The sequence below is a fragment of the Tursiops truncatus genome, chromosome 21 (assembly GCF_011762595.2).
Source record: "Tursiops truncatus isolate mTurTru1 chromosome 21, mTurTru1.mat.Y, whole genome shotgun sequence".
NCBI classification, from domain to species: Eukaryota; Metazoa; Chordata; class Mammalia; order Artiodactyla; family Delphinidae; genus Tursiops; species Tursiops truncatus.
In genome coordinates this window covers 31,520,973-31,541,820 of record NC_047054.1, presented here as the reverse complement: position 1 = coordinate 31,541,820, position 20,848 = coordinate 31,520,973, and the positions used below count along the sequence as shown (strand labels likewise).

Sequence of the window (20,848 nt, the reverse complement as noted above, 5' to 3'; positions counted from 1 at the left end):
TCCTCCTCTTTGTGGCTTAGTAATTTATGTTTTTCTATCTGCCTCTGGCTTTCCTCCTGAGATGGGGGCTCTGTGTTGGTGCCGACAGAAGGGATAAACAAAGGGAAAATCTGAGTTCTCCATCCACCACCCATGTCTCCCCTCTGATGTGGCAGAAAGACAAAGCAAATGCCTCTGACCCACTGTGACTGGCAGAGGTGCTGGCGCGTACCCATGCATATCCTGCGGAAGGAAATGGTGCTTCTCCTGACATAAGTGCCCCGTCAGGCCACTCAGACCCATCAGCTGGGGGCCGTTGGGCTCATTGCCTGTTACTGCCAGCCACCTTGGGCCCTCCCCACAGCTGTCTCCCCTAGGGCCTTTGGGAAACCCAGACAGAAGGGCTCTCACCTTTGGGAAACCTGTTCGCCCCCCGGCCTCTGCCCACATCCCCCATCTCTACTGTTCGCTGGAGACAGAGGTCCAACCCTGAACTCTTAGCAGGGACTGTTAAGCCACAGAACGCGTAGAGATTCTAGAATGACATGAGAGAGAGAGAGAGCCACTGCCTACTAGCTGGTATGAGTATTTTATTAATGTGTGGAAGGAGATAGGGATTCTGTGTGTGTTTCTGCAGAATGGTGTGTACCGAGTCCAGTGTGTGAACCTTCTCGTGAGATCAGAACCTTGGAGGAGTTGTTCACTGCGGCAAACCTAGTGCCTAGAGGGGCACCAGCACAGAGTAAATGCTCAATAAACCCCGGGTGATGAGTAAAAGGGGGATGCGAGCGAGGCTGTAGGATATGCTGGACTTGGGCAGAGGCCGTTTTGTAAAGGCCATAGAAAATCTGAGGCGCTGGGGTTCCTGGAAGCCTTGGGCTCCACTCAGTCCCCTGGCATCTACGATCCAGACTCACACATCCTGACAAGGCACAAGGGGCCGGAGAGGGAGAAGTGGCCAGGGACCAGGCGCACACGTGTGTGCCCTCAGAGGCTGGCCCAGGCTGGGGGCACGTTTGCCTCTCTCCGCCCCGGATGTCATCGGCCAGCCTGAGCCACATGTGGACAAGACTGACAGATATGGTTCCACAGCCCAGGGCCTGGGATGAGGCGTGTGTGCCCAGCAGAGGCAGGTGCCTCTGAGTCAGGATCACAGTGCCCGGTTTTACAAGTGAGGAAAATTGCGCCATTAAAAGACAATTATTCAAGCGGTGTAAGTCAGCTTTGCAGCTCCTGGCGATGCCAAGCAGAAGAGAGAGAAGATAGTGGTGTGCGGAATTCTCTCTCTCTCTCAAGCTCAGGCTGGGAAGCAGAGCTTGCGCCTGCATGTGGATAATCTATGGTGAGGGGCCTGGACCGCCAGATTCCTTTACCTGAGCGTCATCAGGAAGGGGGAGGCGGCATCCGAGCAGCAGAAAGGGCTTCATCCCAAGAAACAGGGAACCCAAAGGTGCTTCAAGCTGGTTGTGTATCTGATATTCTTCCGGATCTCAGCCACTTCATGGAGGTTCCAGGTCCCCTGTCTGGCCACCTGAGGGTGTGCGGTGACTTAAAGGAGAACACGTTGGGCCTGTGGCCCCAAGAGCTGGGTTCGGGCATCACTTCATTTGTGTGCTCTCGGCCCCCTTGCTCTCTCGGGTGCGATTTCATGGAAGTCCAGCATGCTTCCGTTTCTGGAGCACTTTCCGTGGTAGTTTTTGCTCAGGCTGCTTGGTCTGCTGCCATGGTAACCAGCCCTGGGTCCGCCACCTTCACATGGAGGGAGATGTGAAGGGACAAGACAGACCCAGCTCATCTGTGCGACTGTTGGTCCCTAGAGGCAGGGGTGGGGGTGAGGGGTCACTGTGGAGATGTTTCCAAAGTCACGTGTTTGTCTCCAAATCTTTGCTGATGCCAGGAAGGCTTGCAGAGAAGGCAGTTTATGTGCCCCAGAAGGACAGTGGCAGGGCCTGAAAGGGGAAGGGAGCACAGATCAGGCCACAGACACAAGAACACCAAAAGCGGGCTCCAGTTCAGGGCGCTTTCGCACGTAGAACAAGAGCTCAAAGGATCACAGAGAAGCAGACCAAGGCTTATTTGTTTTGCGCTGAAAATGGACCAGCCCCGATTCTCATAGCGTTCCTCCTTCTGAGTAGAACTTGATCCCCTCCAGTGTTGGTAAGAACAAAATAGGAACCATTTCAATAGTCTTTTTGCTGTTAATAATTTTAATTTTAGAATGTGGCTGAATGGAAGCGGCAGCAGGCTTCCTCCTGTCTGTTTCGAGTTCATAAACCAGGGGGAAGTTCGTTTTAATTGGTGGCATTTCCAGTCCACCATTCAGCTTGTCAAAATTGAAAGAGACAGAAGTCTAGCCTCTCCGCACGGGGCACTGTGGCCGTGGGAGTCCAGCCCTTTGCTGGGGTGGGCATGGGGCATAGAGTGGAGGGTCCCAGCCGGATGAAGAGGAGCCAGCCAGGCTAGGCAGAAGGGTGGGCTGGTTTTGCAGGGTGTCAGGCCAAATGGGAGAGAAGTAGGTGCTGAATCTGAGGGTGAGTCAGGCTACCGATGTGCAGGCAGAACAGAGGTAAAAGGTGCGGGAAGACGGTAGCACATCCCAGTTTGATTAGATAAACGCAGGTAAGAGCGTCTGGACCTTGAGGTCAGTTCCAGCTTCCAAGGTTCCCCCTGGACAGTTGGGGCTCTCCAGGCCACAACATATGGGTTCTGGGCAGGATGTCTGCCCAACACTTTCATTTTCATATTTTTAATGCTGCTCCCTAGACGGGCGATAGGAGAACAGACTGAAAGGCTCACCACGCTGAATTCCACCACAGGGAGGGAGCCAGGGTGAGGGCTGAGTGGATGGACACAGTCAGCCCCAGTTTGGTACCCGACTGCCACTTACAAACTTGTTACTCAATCCAAAGCCTTAGTTACTCATCCGGAAAAGGAGGCTGTTGACGCTACCTGCCTCTTGGAGGAACTGAATCAGGTGGTAAGGCCCTTAGCCCTAAGCCCGACTCAGGAGCGCCACTTCGTATGCTTACAGTAGTAAAATAAAGTCTTCATTCCTTCTGGGTCTAGAGTTTACACAAGAGTCAGAAACTGTTGAGAGTACTTTTAAAAAAAATTTTGGCCGTGCCGTGCAGCATGTGGGATCTAAGTTCCCCGACCAGGGATCGAGCCCATGCCCCATGCAGTGGAAGCGCGGAGTCGTAACCACCGGACGCCGGGGAAGTCCCATGCTGGGAGTATTTTTAGATGCAGTCCCTGATACTGATGAGTTCACAAAGTCAGACGGAGTGGCAGTTTGGAAATGCAGAAATATGCCCCTAAGGGTAAGAGTAACTAACACTTTGGTTGAAATTGCCATGAGTCTTAAATCCTGTTTTTAAAGGGCTAGTGAGGGGAGAGAGTGACTGAAGAGTAGGTTAGGTTATTAGAGCTTATAGATGAGCTTCGGAGGGAAAATGCCAAAATCTGTGACAGGATACCCAGCGGTGGGGATCACCAAGCCGAGGGCTTCTCTCTCCAAGGGATGGGAGCAGAGATGCCACCCTGGGGAGTGTGACAGCTGTGGCCACCGCAGGGCCACCACAGTGAGTGGCTAGGGGTGCAGAGAACTGGTCTACACCCAGACTTTGGGTGGAGTGTGCTTTTCCTTTGCATCCCCCCGGGGAGCAGTTCGCAGCGAGAAGAGCACACGTGGGCAAGAGAGAGGGTAGGACACAGTTCTCATCAAACTACTCCATCTGCCAGCATTAGCACCTACCAACAACAACAATAGATTTTAAACGTTCATGAAGTATGGGGTCTTCACAAGCATAAGGCCTGAGTATCAGCTGGCAGTGGAATCAGTAGAAATAAGACTTTTTTTTTTTTTTTTGCGGTAAACATTTTTGGGAATGTTTACCCCATTTCACAAATGAGGAAAGCAGGGCTCAAGGAGGATATATAACTTGCTCAAAAACCTAGTTGACAAGTGACCAAACCTGGATTTGAACTAATGTCTTGTTTTTCTCTGAAGAGTCCTGCATGGGTTTGGGGATCTTTAAGTCAGAAACTATTTTAGTATTATTAGAAATGGAATGGAATGAAGAATATTAATCTCAGCTCTGAAGCCTCAGGTTTCTTTGAATTTTCAGCCAGTGTTCCTGAAATCTACTCTTGAGGAGCAGAAAGAAGCAGAAAGGAAGGCTTCACATCTGCATTTGAAGATCCTGAAAAACGCCATTCCTTGCACCTTGAGAAATGTGTTGGGACCTGCTCTCCTGCTTCCATCTGGACCTTGAAGTCTGTGTACCCCTCTCTTTCTTGCATTTTCCTGCCTTTTCCCCTCATGTTGCGTAACCCCAAATAAGCCCACCAGTGCCCTTCATATATATCTTCTTTTTTTTTGTGGTACGCGGGCCTCTCACTGCTGTGGCCTCTCCCGTTGCAGAGCACAGGCTCCGGATGTGCAGGTTCAGCGGCCATGGCTCACGGGCCAGCCGCTCCACGGCATGTGGGATCTTCCCGGACCGGGGCACGAACCCGTGTCCCCTGCATTGGCAGGCGGACTCTCAACCACTGCGCCACCAGGGAAGCCCCCAGATGAAGCCCCATATATATCTTCTTATACCTACTGATAGTAGGATTTTCTCCTGTGCCAGGGAACAGAATTAGCTCCTGAGTTGGAACCCATTTCTCTCCACTCCAATCTTGTCCATCCTTAAATTTCAACTCTTATAGAACCTCCTTGAAGAGTTTTCTATAATACCTCTTGTCTCGTCAAATCCTGTAGCACTTTTTACCAGCCAGTTACACTTGCTGCCTGTATTTGGTGGGTATCTCTCTTCTCACTCAACAGCTTATAAAGATTTGGAAGACAGGATCTGTGCCTTCTCTTATCCCGATGCCTCACATATAATAGATGCTCAATAACCATTATTGAATGAACAAAATCTCTCCCCTCCAAATTTTCTTTATTTATTATACTGAACTACACCTCTGAGTCTTACACCGTCACCGCTACACATTTAAATAGGTCTATTGCTGTATAGAGACCTAGGACAGCCAATGAGAATCTGATCATGTTCCTGTTCAATACTGCCTCCAATTCTACTCTGGGCCTTTACTTTCCTACAATACAGGCAGCCCTTTCCTCTGTGAACACTGAAGAGTGATAGAGAGGTTATCCAAGTCTTCAGTGTTTGCTTTGGAATGTGCCAGGGTGGGGAGTAGTGAGGAAGCTTTCCTTCAGATCAGTTTCAAATTCAGGACATCAAACTGCTTCCCTTACTCTTGTCTCCCTCCTCACAATGCCCCAGTGCCTGGTCAGAGTTCAGTACAATCAGCATGCTTTTAGCGTTTGAGGGGGCGTGTCACCACACATTGGCCCTGATGGACAGTATGACTGACCAGTAAGGGATCAGTGGCCCAGCCCCGTCTCAGCTCTAGCCAGTGATTCAGCACCATGGACAAGGTTAAGGAAAGACAGTCCAGTTTTCCTTTTTCTTCCCAGCTCTCCTGCACTTCTGAAGGCCAGTGAAGCTGGGAATCCCATTCTAAACAAGCGGGAGGAGAGAAGCAAGGGGCAGCCTCCCCTCCTGGGAAGTCCACTCTCTGAATCATAAATCAGACCCTCTGCTTGTCTAAAGTGACCTACACAGAAAGAGTTCTCTTTTCTTGGAGTAAAGGTCTCATGCACAAACCGGGCTGACACTTGTCCACTGATAGCCTCCCACTGGCATTTAACTCGTTCAGGTATTCTACTCGGGCCGTGTCGATTCCAGAGGGGTCTTCCTTACCATTGTACTGTATGTGGGCATGTTCAAGTCAATATTCTTATATAAAACAGTGGAAAAAGCCAGGATATTCTCTTCTTCCTTTGAATTTTTTTTTTTTTTAGTATACACATTTTATATTCTGCCTTTAAAGCTATTTCTGCTGCACAGCTGCTTTACCGAGACTCAGACTCCTACGGCCCTGCTTGGTCCGACGCGTACCTTGAATATCCTTTCACATTGTTTGATTTCTGCAGTCAGTTGTATAATGAGGAGGGAGTGTGCATTGAGTTTGGAGATTCCTATTAACCAGGTCTAACCCGTGAAGCTATTTTCATGCTTTTCTTTATTAGAAATAGCAGGGAACACGATAATATTTAAACACAACTACTTATAGGAGCTTGGCTTCAAAAATACACCTTACCAAGTTTTCTTTGCCCATTTGACATTTCAAAATGTTTTACTACATTTTCACATCGCCAGAGCACCTCCCCTCCGTCTGCTCTCTGGGCTGTGAATACAGACCGTTGCAAATGACAGGGGATGTTTTGGAGGGTCATTTGGATTTGCGATCCTCTGCTGACATATTGGGAGTGTTTCATTCTGCTCTTGGCATTGCCTTTGAAGATGGTCCATAAAAAGACAGACACAGACCAAGATGATAAGGCGGGACAGGTGTTGGGAATAGATAGAAGAGAGCTATCTTCAATACTTGAGGGAGGGGATCTCATGAGAAAGGGGAGTAGAATTATTCTGTGTCGTTCCCAAAGAGAATCAATGAGTGAAATCTATAGGGGGACAGATTTTGAATCAACCTAAAAAGTACCTAAATACTAGAGCTGCCAGGCTCTCTGGAACAGGCTGCCATGTGAGGTCGTGAGCCTCCAGGCACTGCAGGTGCTGTACTCCAAGTTGACCAGGCTGTCTGCCCAGAACGATCCTTCCAGAAATAACAGGTCCATTTCAGCTGTGAGAATCGCTGCTCCTTACTCTCTGGCATTACTGTTGGGACTCAGGGCATTGGAAGCCATAGGTACTCTTGTCTCCTGGGAGCAGAAACTGTGAATCCTTTTGAACTGCTTAATACAAATGCCCTAACAGGCCAAGATAGCCAAAGATAAGGTAGAAAGTGAGTTTGGAGCTGTTGAGTCAGGCAGCCTTTTATTTCAGGTGGAAATACTTTACTCTCATGACCCAGCTATTTAGATGATTTTTTTACATGTCTTAAAGTGGACCACAATCCTTCATCTTGTTGCATTAATCAAGACTTGCCCAATATCTTACCAACATCGGGATGTCAGTAAAAATGGGATAGTGATTCCCATTCAAATAAAAGGAGCTGTACAGTCTATACAGTACCTTCTTTGAGATTTCTCCTTTTGATATTCCCCACAGTTCTCTAAGGAGGCCTGGAAAATGTTGTTTTCTCAACTACTGTAGGGAGAGAACTGAGACCTAGCGGGTTTAGTGACTTACCATATCGTGCAGCTTGCGGGTAGCACTCGACCTGGGCTGGAGTGGGAATGGGGATCCGGGAAGCTGGGCAGTATCTGTGGCCATGCCAGACATCAGCAGTGTGACTCTGGACAGTTTCATGTGTACGGTGAGGGTTTTGGAGTAGGATGAACTCCAGGGTGCCCACCCTACCCTGCTGTCTCGGCTTCTCAGGCCTCTTCATACGCATGGCCTCTGCCACAGTCCTTACTCTTTGCTTGGCAGGTAGGAGGTAAGATGAAACAAATTTTGGGGGTTAGAGAAAAGCATCCTGATGCGCTGGTGTGTGTTTCCAGGGTGGTGACATTACATTTCAGCTGCTGTAAGACACCTCTGTGTCAGCTCACTTTCACAAGCTTGAGAACTTCGGCTGCATTTTGGTTTGGGGTTTGGAATTCGAGGATATGTTTGTTTACCTCTGTGGGCTCACTTGTGGTGTGGAGCGGTGGAAGTGGCCTTTATGAATTTCCTCTACCCTACCTGTAGAAGAGTCAGCAGGAATCACGAGGGCTCCTCCCTTTACGAGGCGTAGACTTGCAAAGAAAGTGATGCTCTAGTCTGATTTTACTTTTTAACTAAGTAAGGCTATTGAATTCAAAAGTCAATTTGATATTGCTTGTAAGTCTTTTTACAAAACTAACCTGTTTCCATGTACTGCAAAAGCAATCCATGTTCATTGTAGAAAATGTAAAAATAAGGAAAATTACGTGATTACCTATAATCTCCCAAAGATAACTGCTATTAACATTTTGTTAAAATTTCCTGGAATGGTTTTCTGCACGCCTATACATGTTTTAAAAGAAATTAGTATAATATTGTACATACTGATTTGTAAACCTTTGTTGTTAATGGTCAACTTTTTCCTATTTTACTAAATATTTTCTTAAAGGATTTGTTCGGAGTTTGGATTGGGGGCCATGTAGTGTTCTAGTGTATGACTGTATCAGAATTTCATGTAACCTGTTTCCTACTGTTGGCTCTATTGGGTGCTTACAATATTTTGCTAATATGAATTGTTTTTGAAGATGTCTTTTCACATAAATCCTTGACAATACAGTAGATGTAGGTCTGATTTGTCAAACAAAGAAAACTAAAGCTGGATTTCAGTTTTTCGGGGTATCAGCCACGCTGTTGAGCATTTAGGAGAAAATGGTCACCTATACGCTTACTAAGGTCGATTGACATGGTCGCCCCAAAGGTTTGGGGAGATGTCCCCCACTGTCACCATCACTGGATCTGGTACCGGGCTCCTGGCTTCTTCACACACTTAGGGTCCTGCTTAAAAGCCAAGGCAGTGGATTCATCTTGCCTTTCTCTTCTTTTGATTCTCTTTTAGCCTGATGAAGTCCTCCGATATCGATCAGGATTTATTTACAGACAGTTACTGCAAAGTGTGCAGCGCACAGCTGATATCGGAGTCTCAGCGCGTGGCCCACTACGAGGTAAGAACAGCTTCTCCCACTGAATGTGTCCAGATGGAAGCAAGAGTAGCCTGGGTCAAGGCTGTGGGACTTGAGGGTGCTGCCTTCTGGACCTGGGGCAGAACTTGAGAAGCACAGGGCCTGAGCCGGAGAGTCTGAGATCAGGCCAGGACAAATGTGCATGCGTGGGGCTGGAGAGAGCGCTGGGGATGTCACTCTCAGGCCCCTGGCTGCTCCCCAGATTCTGCTTTGTTCTTTGTCCCTCAGCCCCTGGGGACCCAGTGGGCTTTCTCTACTTGTTAAATCTGTCATTGCTCATCCCTGAAGTTCCTTGCAGGGACACAGCCCAGGTTTCATTAGTGCCAGCTTCTCTTTCCTTCTCTGACCCTGAAGAAAAGCTCAGAGGCCCTTTCTTCATCACTGGAGGGAAACACCGCAGCATCAGTGGTTCAGCACCAAATTCCTCCCACCTTCTGGCTGCTGCCCCCAAAAGCGTTTATTAGCAAGAAGACATCCCCCCCGCAGGGTGATGCCCAAGTTTTAAGGCCCAGATACTCTTGAAGGACATAATTCATTGGCTTTGGCTTTTTAGGATGGAAGTTCAAATGGCTGCTTTTTGATCTTTTATTGGGAAGAGAGGATGAGAGGAGAGAGGTCGACCAGTTTCTGAGGAGGGAATGGGGGGGGCACGCGTGGAGAAAAGGGGAGCCTGGGCCCCCAGATGCTTCTCACGGCCGTTAGCTTTGCAAGAGAACATATACCAGTGAGAACATGAGCTTTCAAGGGCAATAATTTGTAAGTAATTTTAGCTTAGAGGGCTTAGCCAGCAATGTTCTTTTTGTCTGACACCTGCCAGTTGTCACTGTCACTCACCAAACTCCTTGAGCCTCAGATTCCTCCGTGCACGAGGAAAATAATAATAATCACATGCACGCACACACCGAGCGACGCGTTCATCGGACCATGTGTTGTCCTCAGAGAGACCCCTCGACATAGCATTTGTGAAAACACTTCGGAAGCTGTACAGTGTGGCAAATGTGCACAATTACGTCATTGCTCATTATTAACTCCGTGGCTTCAATATTTGGATGAAGGCAAAGCAAACTTGCTCTTCAGAGAAAACTTTTAAACATCAGCCTCTGTGAAAAAAGTGTTGTGAAAAAGCATGTTCTTTTGTCAGTAGGCAACTGAGTGGAAGAGGAAGGGAGTGTGAATGCAGAAGAATGATCAAAACGGAAGATAGCCATCTTTTGAAATTAAGAATTTCTAAATTCTGTAGATGTTGCTTTGTAAACACATATGGTTTTTACTAATTCCATTTCCCCAGTGAAGGAAAATCAGGGAATTTGTCCCTGCTCTGAAATTCCACAGCCTCCTATTATGTTCTCCCTTTATTAGACTTTTTGGGTTCCATTTTTAGTCATCTTACTAGATTCTTGAGGCCAGAAAGAGAGTTTTATTCATGTGATCGTCCATAATTTCTGGGACAGCATGTGCACATCAGAGCTTTTGTTTACAAAAATAGCCTGGTGACACTGTCCAAACACTGCTTTGTTGTTACCTGAGCTAGAAAAGTAATGTCAGAAAATCGAAAACAACAACAAAATTTTTTTTAAGGAAAAACATCTTAGCTGCTCAGTTACGGGTTTAGTTATTTGAACTCAAGTCTTCCTCTTACCACACTGTACCAGCTGTGGCATAACTTACTTGTTTAGAGGATGTGTTAAGATTTGTTGCGTGTAGCATAGATGAGAGGGAGAAGAGAAAGCAATCACAACAGATCTGCAGTTAACCCGGTTACATAGCATCAGAACAACATGAAATGTGTTCCTGTTAACCAGGGATGGGAACTCTGGGCGAGGGTTCATCCCCTGCTTCCAGGTAGAGGTGGGTACTTGCTTCGGGGGAAATACACATGCAGAGCTGCTGCGGGTGCGAAAAGGGTATAGCTGGGACTGAGCGCACTTTGTGAGGTCTCTGGTCTTCCAGCTTCGGTAGGAGACGTTCTTCATCTCTAGGAGGACGGCTCCTATCAGATGATCTCAAAGGCCATCTGAGAACAGATATTTTCATGCCATTCATCCCTCCCACCCCCCCACACCCCCTCTGCTGAAATTGCACGTAGAGTGGGTCTCTGTGAGTCCTGTTGCCAAAATTTGACCACTGTACACCGGGGCCGGATTAAATCTCGGAGACAGAGTTTTGGGGGAAGTAGAAAGAAATAGTTTTATTGCTTTGCCCGGCAAAGGGGGCCTAATGCCCTCGAGACTGTGTGTCCCCCCTGGTGCGGGTACAGTGTTCAAGGAGCAGGGCGTGGTGAGCACATGGACATTCTTCTGATTGGTCGGTGGTGAGGTAATGGGGAGCCGGCATCATCAGCCTTCTGGTTCCAGCCCGTCTGGGGTCTGTGTGTTTGTGGGCAGCACACAGTTAACTTCTCCCACCTGCTGAGGGTTTCAGTATCTGCAAAACAGCTCGAAGGACATGGTTCAGAATATTATTTATAGTCCTGGAGGAAGAACTAGAGGTCCTTGGCTTTGTTTAATGGTTAAAGTATTATTATTTGTCTTGCTTGACTATTTTCCTTTCTTTCTGCATTTTCTCACTCCTCTGACTAAATTTATTCTTTGACTAACATTCTCCTACAGACAAAGAGGCAGGCGGAGGACATGGGTGGGTGTCCATTCTGGGGAGGTCTCATAGGGTCCAGCTCTGTTACGGTCCCAAATCCCAGTCAGTTCATTGAAAATGTGGCTACAGTTATTCTCAGTGCTCTTTCACTGATTTATTGCTTGAGTATGATTTCACTCTCGGTTTGAGCAGATCATATTCCCAGCCTCCCTACGGGGCACATCAGTGGGAATCTTTGGTGTATGTCCTGCATGCCCAGCGCTATTAGCGTTTGATGTTGCAGGCGGTTCTGGGTTATGAGAGCCTCCAAGAGGCTCACAAACTTCCTTGGAAAGGCAAAGCCGTGGATAGTTCAGTGTGGTAGCTATGTGTGTGTTACCGAGAACAGGCTCTGTAGATTCTGCTCCTAAAAAGAGGCCGATCTAACTTGATATAAACAGAGTGTTCATCCTTCTGCCCATTTGACTGTCTGATGTATATGCTATGTTGTGCTGTTAATTTTTTAGATCCTTGCATATTCCAAATTCAAAAGGGTGAGTCATCACCGAGAGCTATTATGGTCCAGAGAGATTTGTGGGGATGACGTGAATTTTCGAGGTTTCAGTGGATGGGTTAAATTTAGAGGTTACTAGAATAAGAAGCCTTGGAATCTCCAGGGAGGCTGGCCTGGCTGGACTGGAAGCTTGTGTTGGAGAAGAGAGGCTGGCAGCACCTACAGGTAGGGTGGGGTCAAGGGGTAAGGAAAGGGGAGTCTGGACTCCTGTGGGGCTCTTAAGTATGTGAGAGTGTAAAAAATAATTGTGCATTTCTGAGTGACAGCCCATCGATGGTGGTCAAGATGTATTGTTGGGAAAAGAACAGCTCTTGATATGACTTTTGCCAAGAGACTAACATGCCAGTCCGCTGAAGTAGGAGGAAAAAAAACAAAGCAGACGTGTAATGGCTAGTAGCTTCATGTCCCATTTAAAAGCCTGAACCTTTGTACAGGAGGACACAACCTAATATATGTCTAATGGACCAAACCCTTCCATGCTATACTTTTAAGATCTCTTTTTACATATGAAGTCCTGGGCTGAAAAACAGGGGAAACATAAAGACATTATTGTTTTTCTTACTTGCTAAGCATTAATAACATGTAATATTTCAGTGGAAAATATAATTAGATGTCTCTGCTCACTGGTTGAATAGTCTGAATCAATAGAACAAGTAGACACAGACACAGAGGGGAAGAGAAAGCTTTCAGATGAACATGCCTGAATGTTACAGAGGTTAGAACTTGTTTCCCATTGAGGCCATGAGGGAAAGGCTGCTTTTCTAAGTGTAGGAAGAAGAAGATTGCAAGACTATGAGAACTGAAACCAAAAGGACAGAAAGATTATTTTCTGGAGTAAAACTAAAGGAAGAAGATGAATGATCATATCTAGCAGGAGAGAAAAAAACTCTTGTTAGGCAGACCCAAGGGAGCCAGCCATCAACGTGCCAGCCCCAATGCCTTGCCCGTTTTGTGAACCCTAATACCCTTGTGTTACTTTGCCGGCCGTGTAATTAATCACTGCTTGTGAAATCCATGTCTCAGAGGCACCTCCAAACAAGATTGCAAGCTTCATGAGGGCAGGCCAGAGCCATGCACTGTATTTCTCATTTATTTCCACAGCTTGGCCCCTGGTTGTTGCTCATGGGCACTTCGAGGGTGATGAAGAGGTTGCAGTGGGGATTGGCAGAGGGAAGCAGTGGGGCAGGTGTAATGGAAGCGTTCATGGGTGCACCAGAATACGCGATGGTGTACGTTCGGAGGCGCTCTATACTCTCGGAGCAGCCTTCAATGTAGAGGTGACAGTTCTGCAGTTATAGGAAAGGCGGTTCTCTAAACTGATGGGGAACTCTTCAGACATCTCTGAGTCTTGTAGTAATGTCAGTCCTGGCAAGTGAACCCTATCGGTCCCCCCGGAAATGTCAGAATCTAGCGGCAGGTGCATTGGGTCTGCAGGGGCATGCTGAAACGGATTTTTCAGTTTCACCTGTTTTGATGTCATTCCAACAGAACTCTGCCTTCCTTAGCTTCTGGTTAAAGTGGGGAATAGCTGAAGGGCACTCTCTTAGTCTCTATAGGTCCAATAGTGAATGGGGCATAAGTGTTTCCTGGGTAGAGACAACAAGGTAAACATGAGGTCTCCAGTATATGCTGATTAGTGTCTTGACTTTTTGGTGTTACCAATGCCTTTATTGCCTTCTCCCCCTTAGTCCCTCACACCTTCTTCTCCACTTTGCTTCTTCCTTTTGCTAATTGCCTGAGTAAGCATGCAAGCTGGACAACTCCTGGCATATGTGTGGGAGTTGGGGGTCAATGTTGTGTTGTGTTTCTGCATCAGTCCTGCCAGGTACCACGCTAACTGGACTTGAATATCGTCTGGGCTCACTATCCTCACACCATTCGCATCTCTCCTGGGTACCACTGGTGATGTGCTCCTGGAGATGCAAGTACTAACTGTGTGAGGACAATAAAGGATCTTTTTCGCAGGGTCCTGTGGGGATGCCTCCTTTGCATTGTACGCTGAGATTTGCTGTTTTAGTCTCTTCAGATCTCTTATAGTCATGACATGCTTAATTTCTCCCAGATGCTCTTACTACAATTATTGGTGCATCTGTCCAGGCTAAAGCAATTCTTACTACCTTTCCTCATGTCCCTGATTGCCTGATACTCTTCAATGTCTGTTTCTTGACCAATTCATGAAGACTCTTGAGCTTCTGTGAAATTTGTTCCTATTCTTATGTTTTTCTATTGTTTATTCCAGCAGGTCTGGCCATTTTACCTTTTATCACTTATTATTAATTAATACAGTTTACCTTGGGGACCACCAACACTCACAGCCCACTTTCTGCCTGAGACTGATTTAAGGTTTGGAGACTATTCAAAGCTTTTCTAATTCCAGATCATAACAACTTTAGTAATACAATTCTCTCAGTAATATAGAAGGCTTCTGATTTGTTTCCTTTCAGAAAGCTCCTCATGTCATAACCATACAATGTTTCCCAGACATAATTTCAAGGCTGTTTATTATATTGCTTCCTCACTTCTGTGCCTCTATTTTTCAGTTTCATCGTGGCTACCTTGAGGTTATCTAAAAGTGGGTGGAAAGACCCATCCTTAACCTGATTTTTACCAAAGGCCTGAGTCACAACGTGCAACTGAGAAATCTCACGGGGTCTCCAATACACAATGTCTTTTAAAATGCCAGAGAGGCAACGAGGGAAGGGGCAAGATGGGGTAGGGAATTAAGAGGTACAAACTACGATGTATAAAATAAATAAGCTACAAGGATATATTGTTCAGCACAGGGAATATAGCCAATATTTTATAAAAACTATAAATGGAGTATGATTTATAAAAATTTGGGATCGCTATGTTGCACACCTGAAACTAATATAATATTGTAAATCAACTATACTTCAATTAAAAAAAAAAGTTAAAAAATGACATCTGTTTGAGGTGACTAGAAGCAATTAGCAAATGACTTTCCAACTCTCTAAGTCTCAAATTTCTGAAATAGCTTCTTATTTTGCTTATGTCTATTTGCTAGTGTGTCCGCTACACATCATAGTTCTTGTAGTTCTTTGATACTTTTATAAAAAACCTAGCTGAACGTCAGCAACAGGCAACTAGGAACAGGTAACATCTATCCAAGCAATCTGTTTTCCATCCTCTTCTAGTTTTCTTAGCATTTTAACCATTTCCTCGTGCAGAACCATCCAGTTCTAGCACCATAAGCTCTGGAGGCAGGTCTGCCCTCCGGGGTATTATAGGCAGTGGCTTTGCCAATATTTTGTCAGTGTATATCCCGGATCTGCTGTGTCTGTACCCTCCCCACCTAACTCTCCACCTGCTAAGACAATGCCAAACATTTGGTGTCTTGTTATGGGGGAACCCCCATTTCTGTCTTAGACAAGGTAGGCTAACTGCAGGCACAAAAATCTCAGCATCTTAGAAATAAACATTTCTTTACTGCCTGCGTTATAGCCCATTGTGGGTTAGCAGAGGGGGTTTTGTACCGTGTAATTATTTAGGACAAAAGTTGACAGAGGCTCCACTGTCTTTGCTCCTGACAAAGATGATAGAGCCATCAGCTGCTCTGAGTATCAAAGTCCAGCTGACATTTGAGGGACCGATGGGCAACGTGGGTGACTAGGCAGGACATTTTAGGGGCCAGGTCTGCAAGTGACAGCACCATATTCACCCACATTCTGCTGACCAGACCTCAGGCCTATGTTTTCTTCTGACTGCATGAGAAGCTGGGCAACCAATGTGGCTTAGCTGGGTTCCCTGGAGGAAAATGGAGCCGGTCTGGTGAACATACAGCACTGCCTCTGTGCACTGCATGTGTGTGACACCAGAGGGACATCGTGACTAGGACCTGCTGTGGGTTCGCTGGGGATGGAAGGGGGCACGTGGAGAAGAAAGAGGAAAAGAGGAAAGGCTGTACATCCCCAAGGGAGTGCTCTTGACAAACAAACATGTAAAAAACAACTCTAGGGAACTTCTCCGGTGGCGCAGTGGTGAAGAATCCGCCTGCCAATACAGGGGACATGGGTTCGAGCCCCGGTCCGGGAAGATCCCACATGCCATGGAGCAACTAAGCCCGTGTGCCACAGTTACTGAACCTGCGCACTAGAGCCCGTGAGCCACAACTGCTGAAGCCTGTGTGCCTAGAGCCCGTGCTCCTCAGCAAGAGAAACCACTGCGATGAGAAGTCCGTGCACCGCAACGAAGAGTAGCCCCCGCTCGGCGCAACTAGAGAAAAGCTCACGCGCAGCAACAATGACCCAACGCAGCCAAAAATAAATAAATAAATAAATGTACTAAAAACAAACAGACAACTCTGGCAATCACGTGTCTGGGGGCCCCTGTGAAGTGGATGCCTATTTCATCTCCATGATGTGTGGAAAACTGAAGCCAACATGTGTTGTTTGTCTGAGACAAAGAAATACAATGCTATCAAATGAGGATTTTCTCTCCGCCTCCTCTGACTTAATTGGTCAAGCCCAGAGATTTTCCATGTGGAATTTAGCGCCTGTGTTCTGAGCGGCATGTCTAACCGGGAGGATCCCCCTCTGCTCTGCCTTTTTGGGCCCCGCCATCCGGTCTCCCAGGCTCTGAGCTCTGGGGGGCGCAGGTGGTGCGCAGCCTGCCTACCCCACACTCAGGGGCTCTCCATCTGTGGGCAGGAGCTGGGGATCTGTCCTTGGTATCTCAGCATCTTCTGAAGATGGATGTTTGGGAGAAATCTCTCTTTGCTCTCCCTTATGAGAAAAGGTGTCCTGCTCGCGAGGCTGCTTTGTCACAGCCCCTTGACTCTGGTCTACTTCCCTACTTTGCTTTATCCACCAGCTTCATGGCCACATCCAGCAACAGGATTTTGTGGGCACGTTTACTGTGCTCACTTTACCTCTAGATGCTATTCTTTTCTTTCCCGTTTTAATTTAAATCTGTGCCTCTCAATTATTGATTTCATCCTTTTGCGTTAGAGGTGGATGGATTTTGATGTGTCTTCTTAAAGTCTTTGAAGAAAAGAGCGGGGGATAAACATATCAATATTTAATCTTTTTATTTTTAACATTTTATTCGTTTTTGTTTTGACGAGGGGGTAAATTTATATGACTCAAAATTCAAAAAGGGAGGAAGAGTGTATAATGTGAAAATTCTTCCACTTATTCCTGTTTCTCAGCTACCCGGTTCTTCTCAGAAGAATCCTGGGTGACCGATTTTCTTTGAAATGAGCTATGCATATCGATGCAGCTTAATTTTTTAAAAAAATTCTATTAGAGTTGATTTACAATGTTGTGTTACTTTCTGCTGAACAGCAAAGTGTAACAGTTATACATATACATATATCCACTCTTATTTAGTTTCTTTTCCCATATAGCTCATTACAAAGTATGGAGTAGAGTTCCCTGTGCTATACGGTAGGTCCTGATTAGTTACCTATTTTATATATAGTAGTGTGAATGTCAGTCGCAATCTCCCAGTTTATCCCTCCCCACCACCACTTTCCCCCCGGTAACCATAAGTTTGTTTTCTACATCTATGACTCTATTTCTGTTTTGTAAATAAGTTCATTTGTACCATTTTTTTTTAGAGTCCATATATAAGCGATATCATATGATTTTTGTCTTTCTCTGTCTGACTTATTTCACGCAGTATGACAATGTCTAGGTCCACCCATGTTGCTCCAACTTAATTTTTCCTTTTCTTTACTTTTCACAAACGACAGCAAGCTAGACCCTCCACTTTTTGTTTGTTTTAATTGTGGCTTAGATTCTCATGATATGAATGTATCACAGCTTGTAAAGAAAAGGTTTACTGAATTGACTGATGACTCCTTGGCAGGTTTGATAAAACTCTGGTAGCAGGAAGATTCTCCCTGTGAACCCGTTTCGTGACGCACAGGTCAGTTACTTTTCAGATCCTGGTTCCTACTGAATGGTTACTGACAGGGACAATTTTTCTTCCAGTTTTCCGTTCCCGGCATTCCCTTGAAAGCATACGCATTTCCGACTTCTGAGTCATTGAGCCGTGTGGGCTTGTTGATTTTTTTAAAGAAGATGTTAGCAGACAGGGGAATATTGAGGGCTAATGACCTAAGGAAGTGGGTTGGAGTGTTGCTGTGAGCTGTGGTGTCTTGCCCACGTTTCTTCGGATGCTTGGAGGAGATGTGAGGACATCATATTTCCCTCCCTCTCTGTGATTTGAGCATTTAATTCGTTTCTTTAGGCTTTTACTAAGATGCTTTAATTTTGAGTGGAATGTTTCTAGCTTTGAATTCCATCCCTCTCCCTGAGGGTCATACATAAGGCATAACTGTACCTACTCAGGCAGGATCCCTACCACCTTCAATTGCCCCCTCCTGCCTGCATCCCCCTTCTCCCTGACGCATCCTTCAGGTTTCCTGGCCTCTGGGCACATCTGTGCCACCACGATGCCAGCTGCTGGGAAGACTCTCCTGTCCACACACTCTACTGACTCAACTATAGAAACTATCCCGCCCTCACCTTGAAAAACCTACAGGCAGTTGGAAAGTTTTAGATTTTACTGAGAAAATAGGAAAAATAGAGCAAAACTCTCTTTTTTCTGTCCCCAGTATTCCTCCTTCTGCTCTGGCCTTGCAGTCCCAGATGTTGCCTTTGACTTGGGGTGTTTCTCCACCTTCCGGTTCCAGGAATCCAACCCATCCCTGTTTTCGTTAATTCCTTGTAGCTCTTGACTTACTGGAAGCTAAACCTCTCCAGATTTGGCCCTAAATGCTACCTCTCATCTTACTCCCCAGTTTTCTGTGGCCCTAAAGCAGCCCCTGTGTTTAACCTGGGGAATTCTATGGGATTCCGTCACTTACTTTAAAGCCGCATCTTCTTTTTCCACTTCATGGAAACATTCATACTCTTCTCGGCCCATCTGCTAAATTCCCCAGTTTGTATCCGTGGAGTGAATTCACTCAGTTTATCCTCAGAGCAGGCAGAGTTTGCCTGAGGCAGGGAAAGAGCTTCCAGTGTTCTCAAGGTCAAAGGCCTGAGTGGTAAGTATAATCCTAGCGGCGTCACTTCACCCGTCCAGAATTTAGTTTCCCCCTTCGGTACTCTGAGAAGGTTAGGGGTCTTCTTTCTTTTACCCCCATTCCTTACACCCATCTCCCCTGCATCTGCACAGGTAACCATTTTATTAGGGTTGACATATTTTTTATCTGTATATGGTCTTTGAAATGTATGTTGCTTTGTGGGCATGTATATTTTATTTATTTAATTTTTTGTTTATTTTTAAAATTATTTTTTATTGGAGTATAGTTGCTTTACACTGTTGTGTTAGTTTCTGCTGTACAGTGAAGTGAATCAGTTATACGTATACACATATCCTCACATTTTTAGATTTCCTTCCCATTTATGTCACCACAGAGCACTGAGTAGAGTTCCCTGTGATATACAGTTGGTCCTTATTAGTTATCTATTTTATACATAGTAGTGTATGTATGTCAATCCCAATCTCCCAGTTCATCCCACTCCCCCTTCCCTCTTTTGTATCCATACATTTGCTCTCTACATCTGTGTCTATTTCTGCTTTGTGAATAAATTCATCTGCACCATTTTTATAGATTCCACATATAAGTGACATTATACTGTATTTGTTTTTCTCTTTCTGACTTACTCTGTATGACAGTCTCTAGGTCCACCCACATCTCTGCAAATGGCCCTGTTTCGTTCCTTTTTCATGGCTGAGTACTATTCCATTGTATCTATGTACCACGTCTTCTTTATCCATTCTTCTGCTGATGAGCATTTAGGTTGTTCCACGTCCTGGCTATTGTGACTAGTGCTGCAGTGAACATTGGAGTGCGTGTGTCTTTTTGAATTACAGTTTTCTCCAGGTATATACATGTATATTTTAAAATAATTTTTATTCTAGTATAGTTTTAGATTTACAGAAAAGTAGCAAATGTAATATGGAATGTTGTGGTGTACCCTGACCCCATCTCCCCTGCTGTTAACATCTTGAGCTACTGTGGTTGTTAACATCTTGAGTTACTGTGGTACATTTGTCACAGCTAAGGGTCCCGGATTGATGCATTATTATTATCGTTACATAACGTACAAAGTCCGCTCTTTCTTCCTTTTTCTGTTCTACGATCCTGTCCAGGATTCCACGTTACATTAGGTCATCCAGTGTCCTTAGGCTCCTCTAGGCTGTGACAGTTTCTCTGACTTCCTTTGCTTTTGATGGCCTTGATAATTTTAAGGATCATTGGTCAGGTGCTTAGTAGAATGGCAGTCCGTGGAGATTTGTTTGCTGATTTTCTCATGATTAGACTGGGTTTATGGGTTTTCGGTGGGGAAGATCCCAGAGGTGAAGTGTTTTCTCGTCACATCCTATCAAGGGTCCTGTCATCCACCGGTTGGGCCACTGGTGATGGTGACCTTGATCTCCGGGATCTAGGTAGTGTTCTCAGGTTTCTCCACTGCAGATTTATTTTCCTCCTTTTCCGTATTGCAGTCTTTGGGAGGAAGTCATTAGGCACAGTGTAGGCATGTCTTTTTTTTTTTTTTAGCCATGTGAGTTTCATTCTTGCTATTTCATTCAGCAGGATGTTTCTAAGAATCAACCACATTCCTATGTGTACGTCTAATCTCTTCCTTCTACCTCCTGCTCAACATTCCACAGTGAGCAGCTGTCATATTCTGACTGTCTCATTCCTTCAGGGATGGATACTTAGGTTTCTTCTGGTCCCCCATGAACACAAACAGTGCTGGACAAACAACCTTCACCACGTTTCCTGAAGGACCTGTGTGGGCATTTTTCTGAGATGGGCACACAGGCAAGAGGGGACCTTGTGCCTCATAAGCCCTGTTAGCACTTACTTTGACTGAGCCTTGATCAGGAGGGGGTGATGGTTCCCATAGCCACATCTCTGCCAATAACTGGCTTTATCCAGCTTCTCATTTTTTCCTAATCTAGTTGTTATGTGATAGCTTTGTCCTTTGAAATTGCATTTCTCAAATTATTATAAAGTTTGAACAACTTTTTTGTATACTTACTAA

The 20,848-nt window shown here is 45.8% G+C and overlaps 1 protein-coding gene across 1 annotated transcript in view; it reads left to right on the top strand.

Moving 5' to 3' along the window:
- ZMAT4 (zinc finger matrin-type 4) overlaps nt 1-20,848 on the top strand; it is a 344,444-nt gene that overhangs the window by 77,556 nt on the left and 246,040 nt on the right. The window contains exon 2 of the mRNA XM_033848811.2: nt 8,557-8,662. Coding sequence (XP_033704702.2) covers nt 8,561-8,662 — 102 coding nt within the window. The 5' untranslated portion in view covers nt 8,557-8,560. The remainder of the gene's footprint in view (nt 1-8,556; nt 8,663-20,848) is intronic.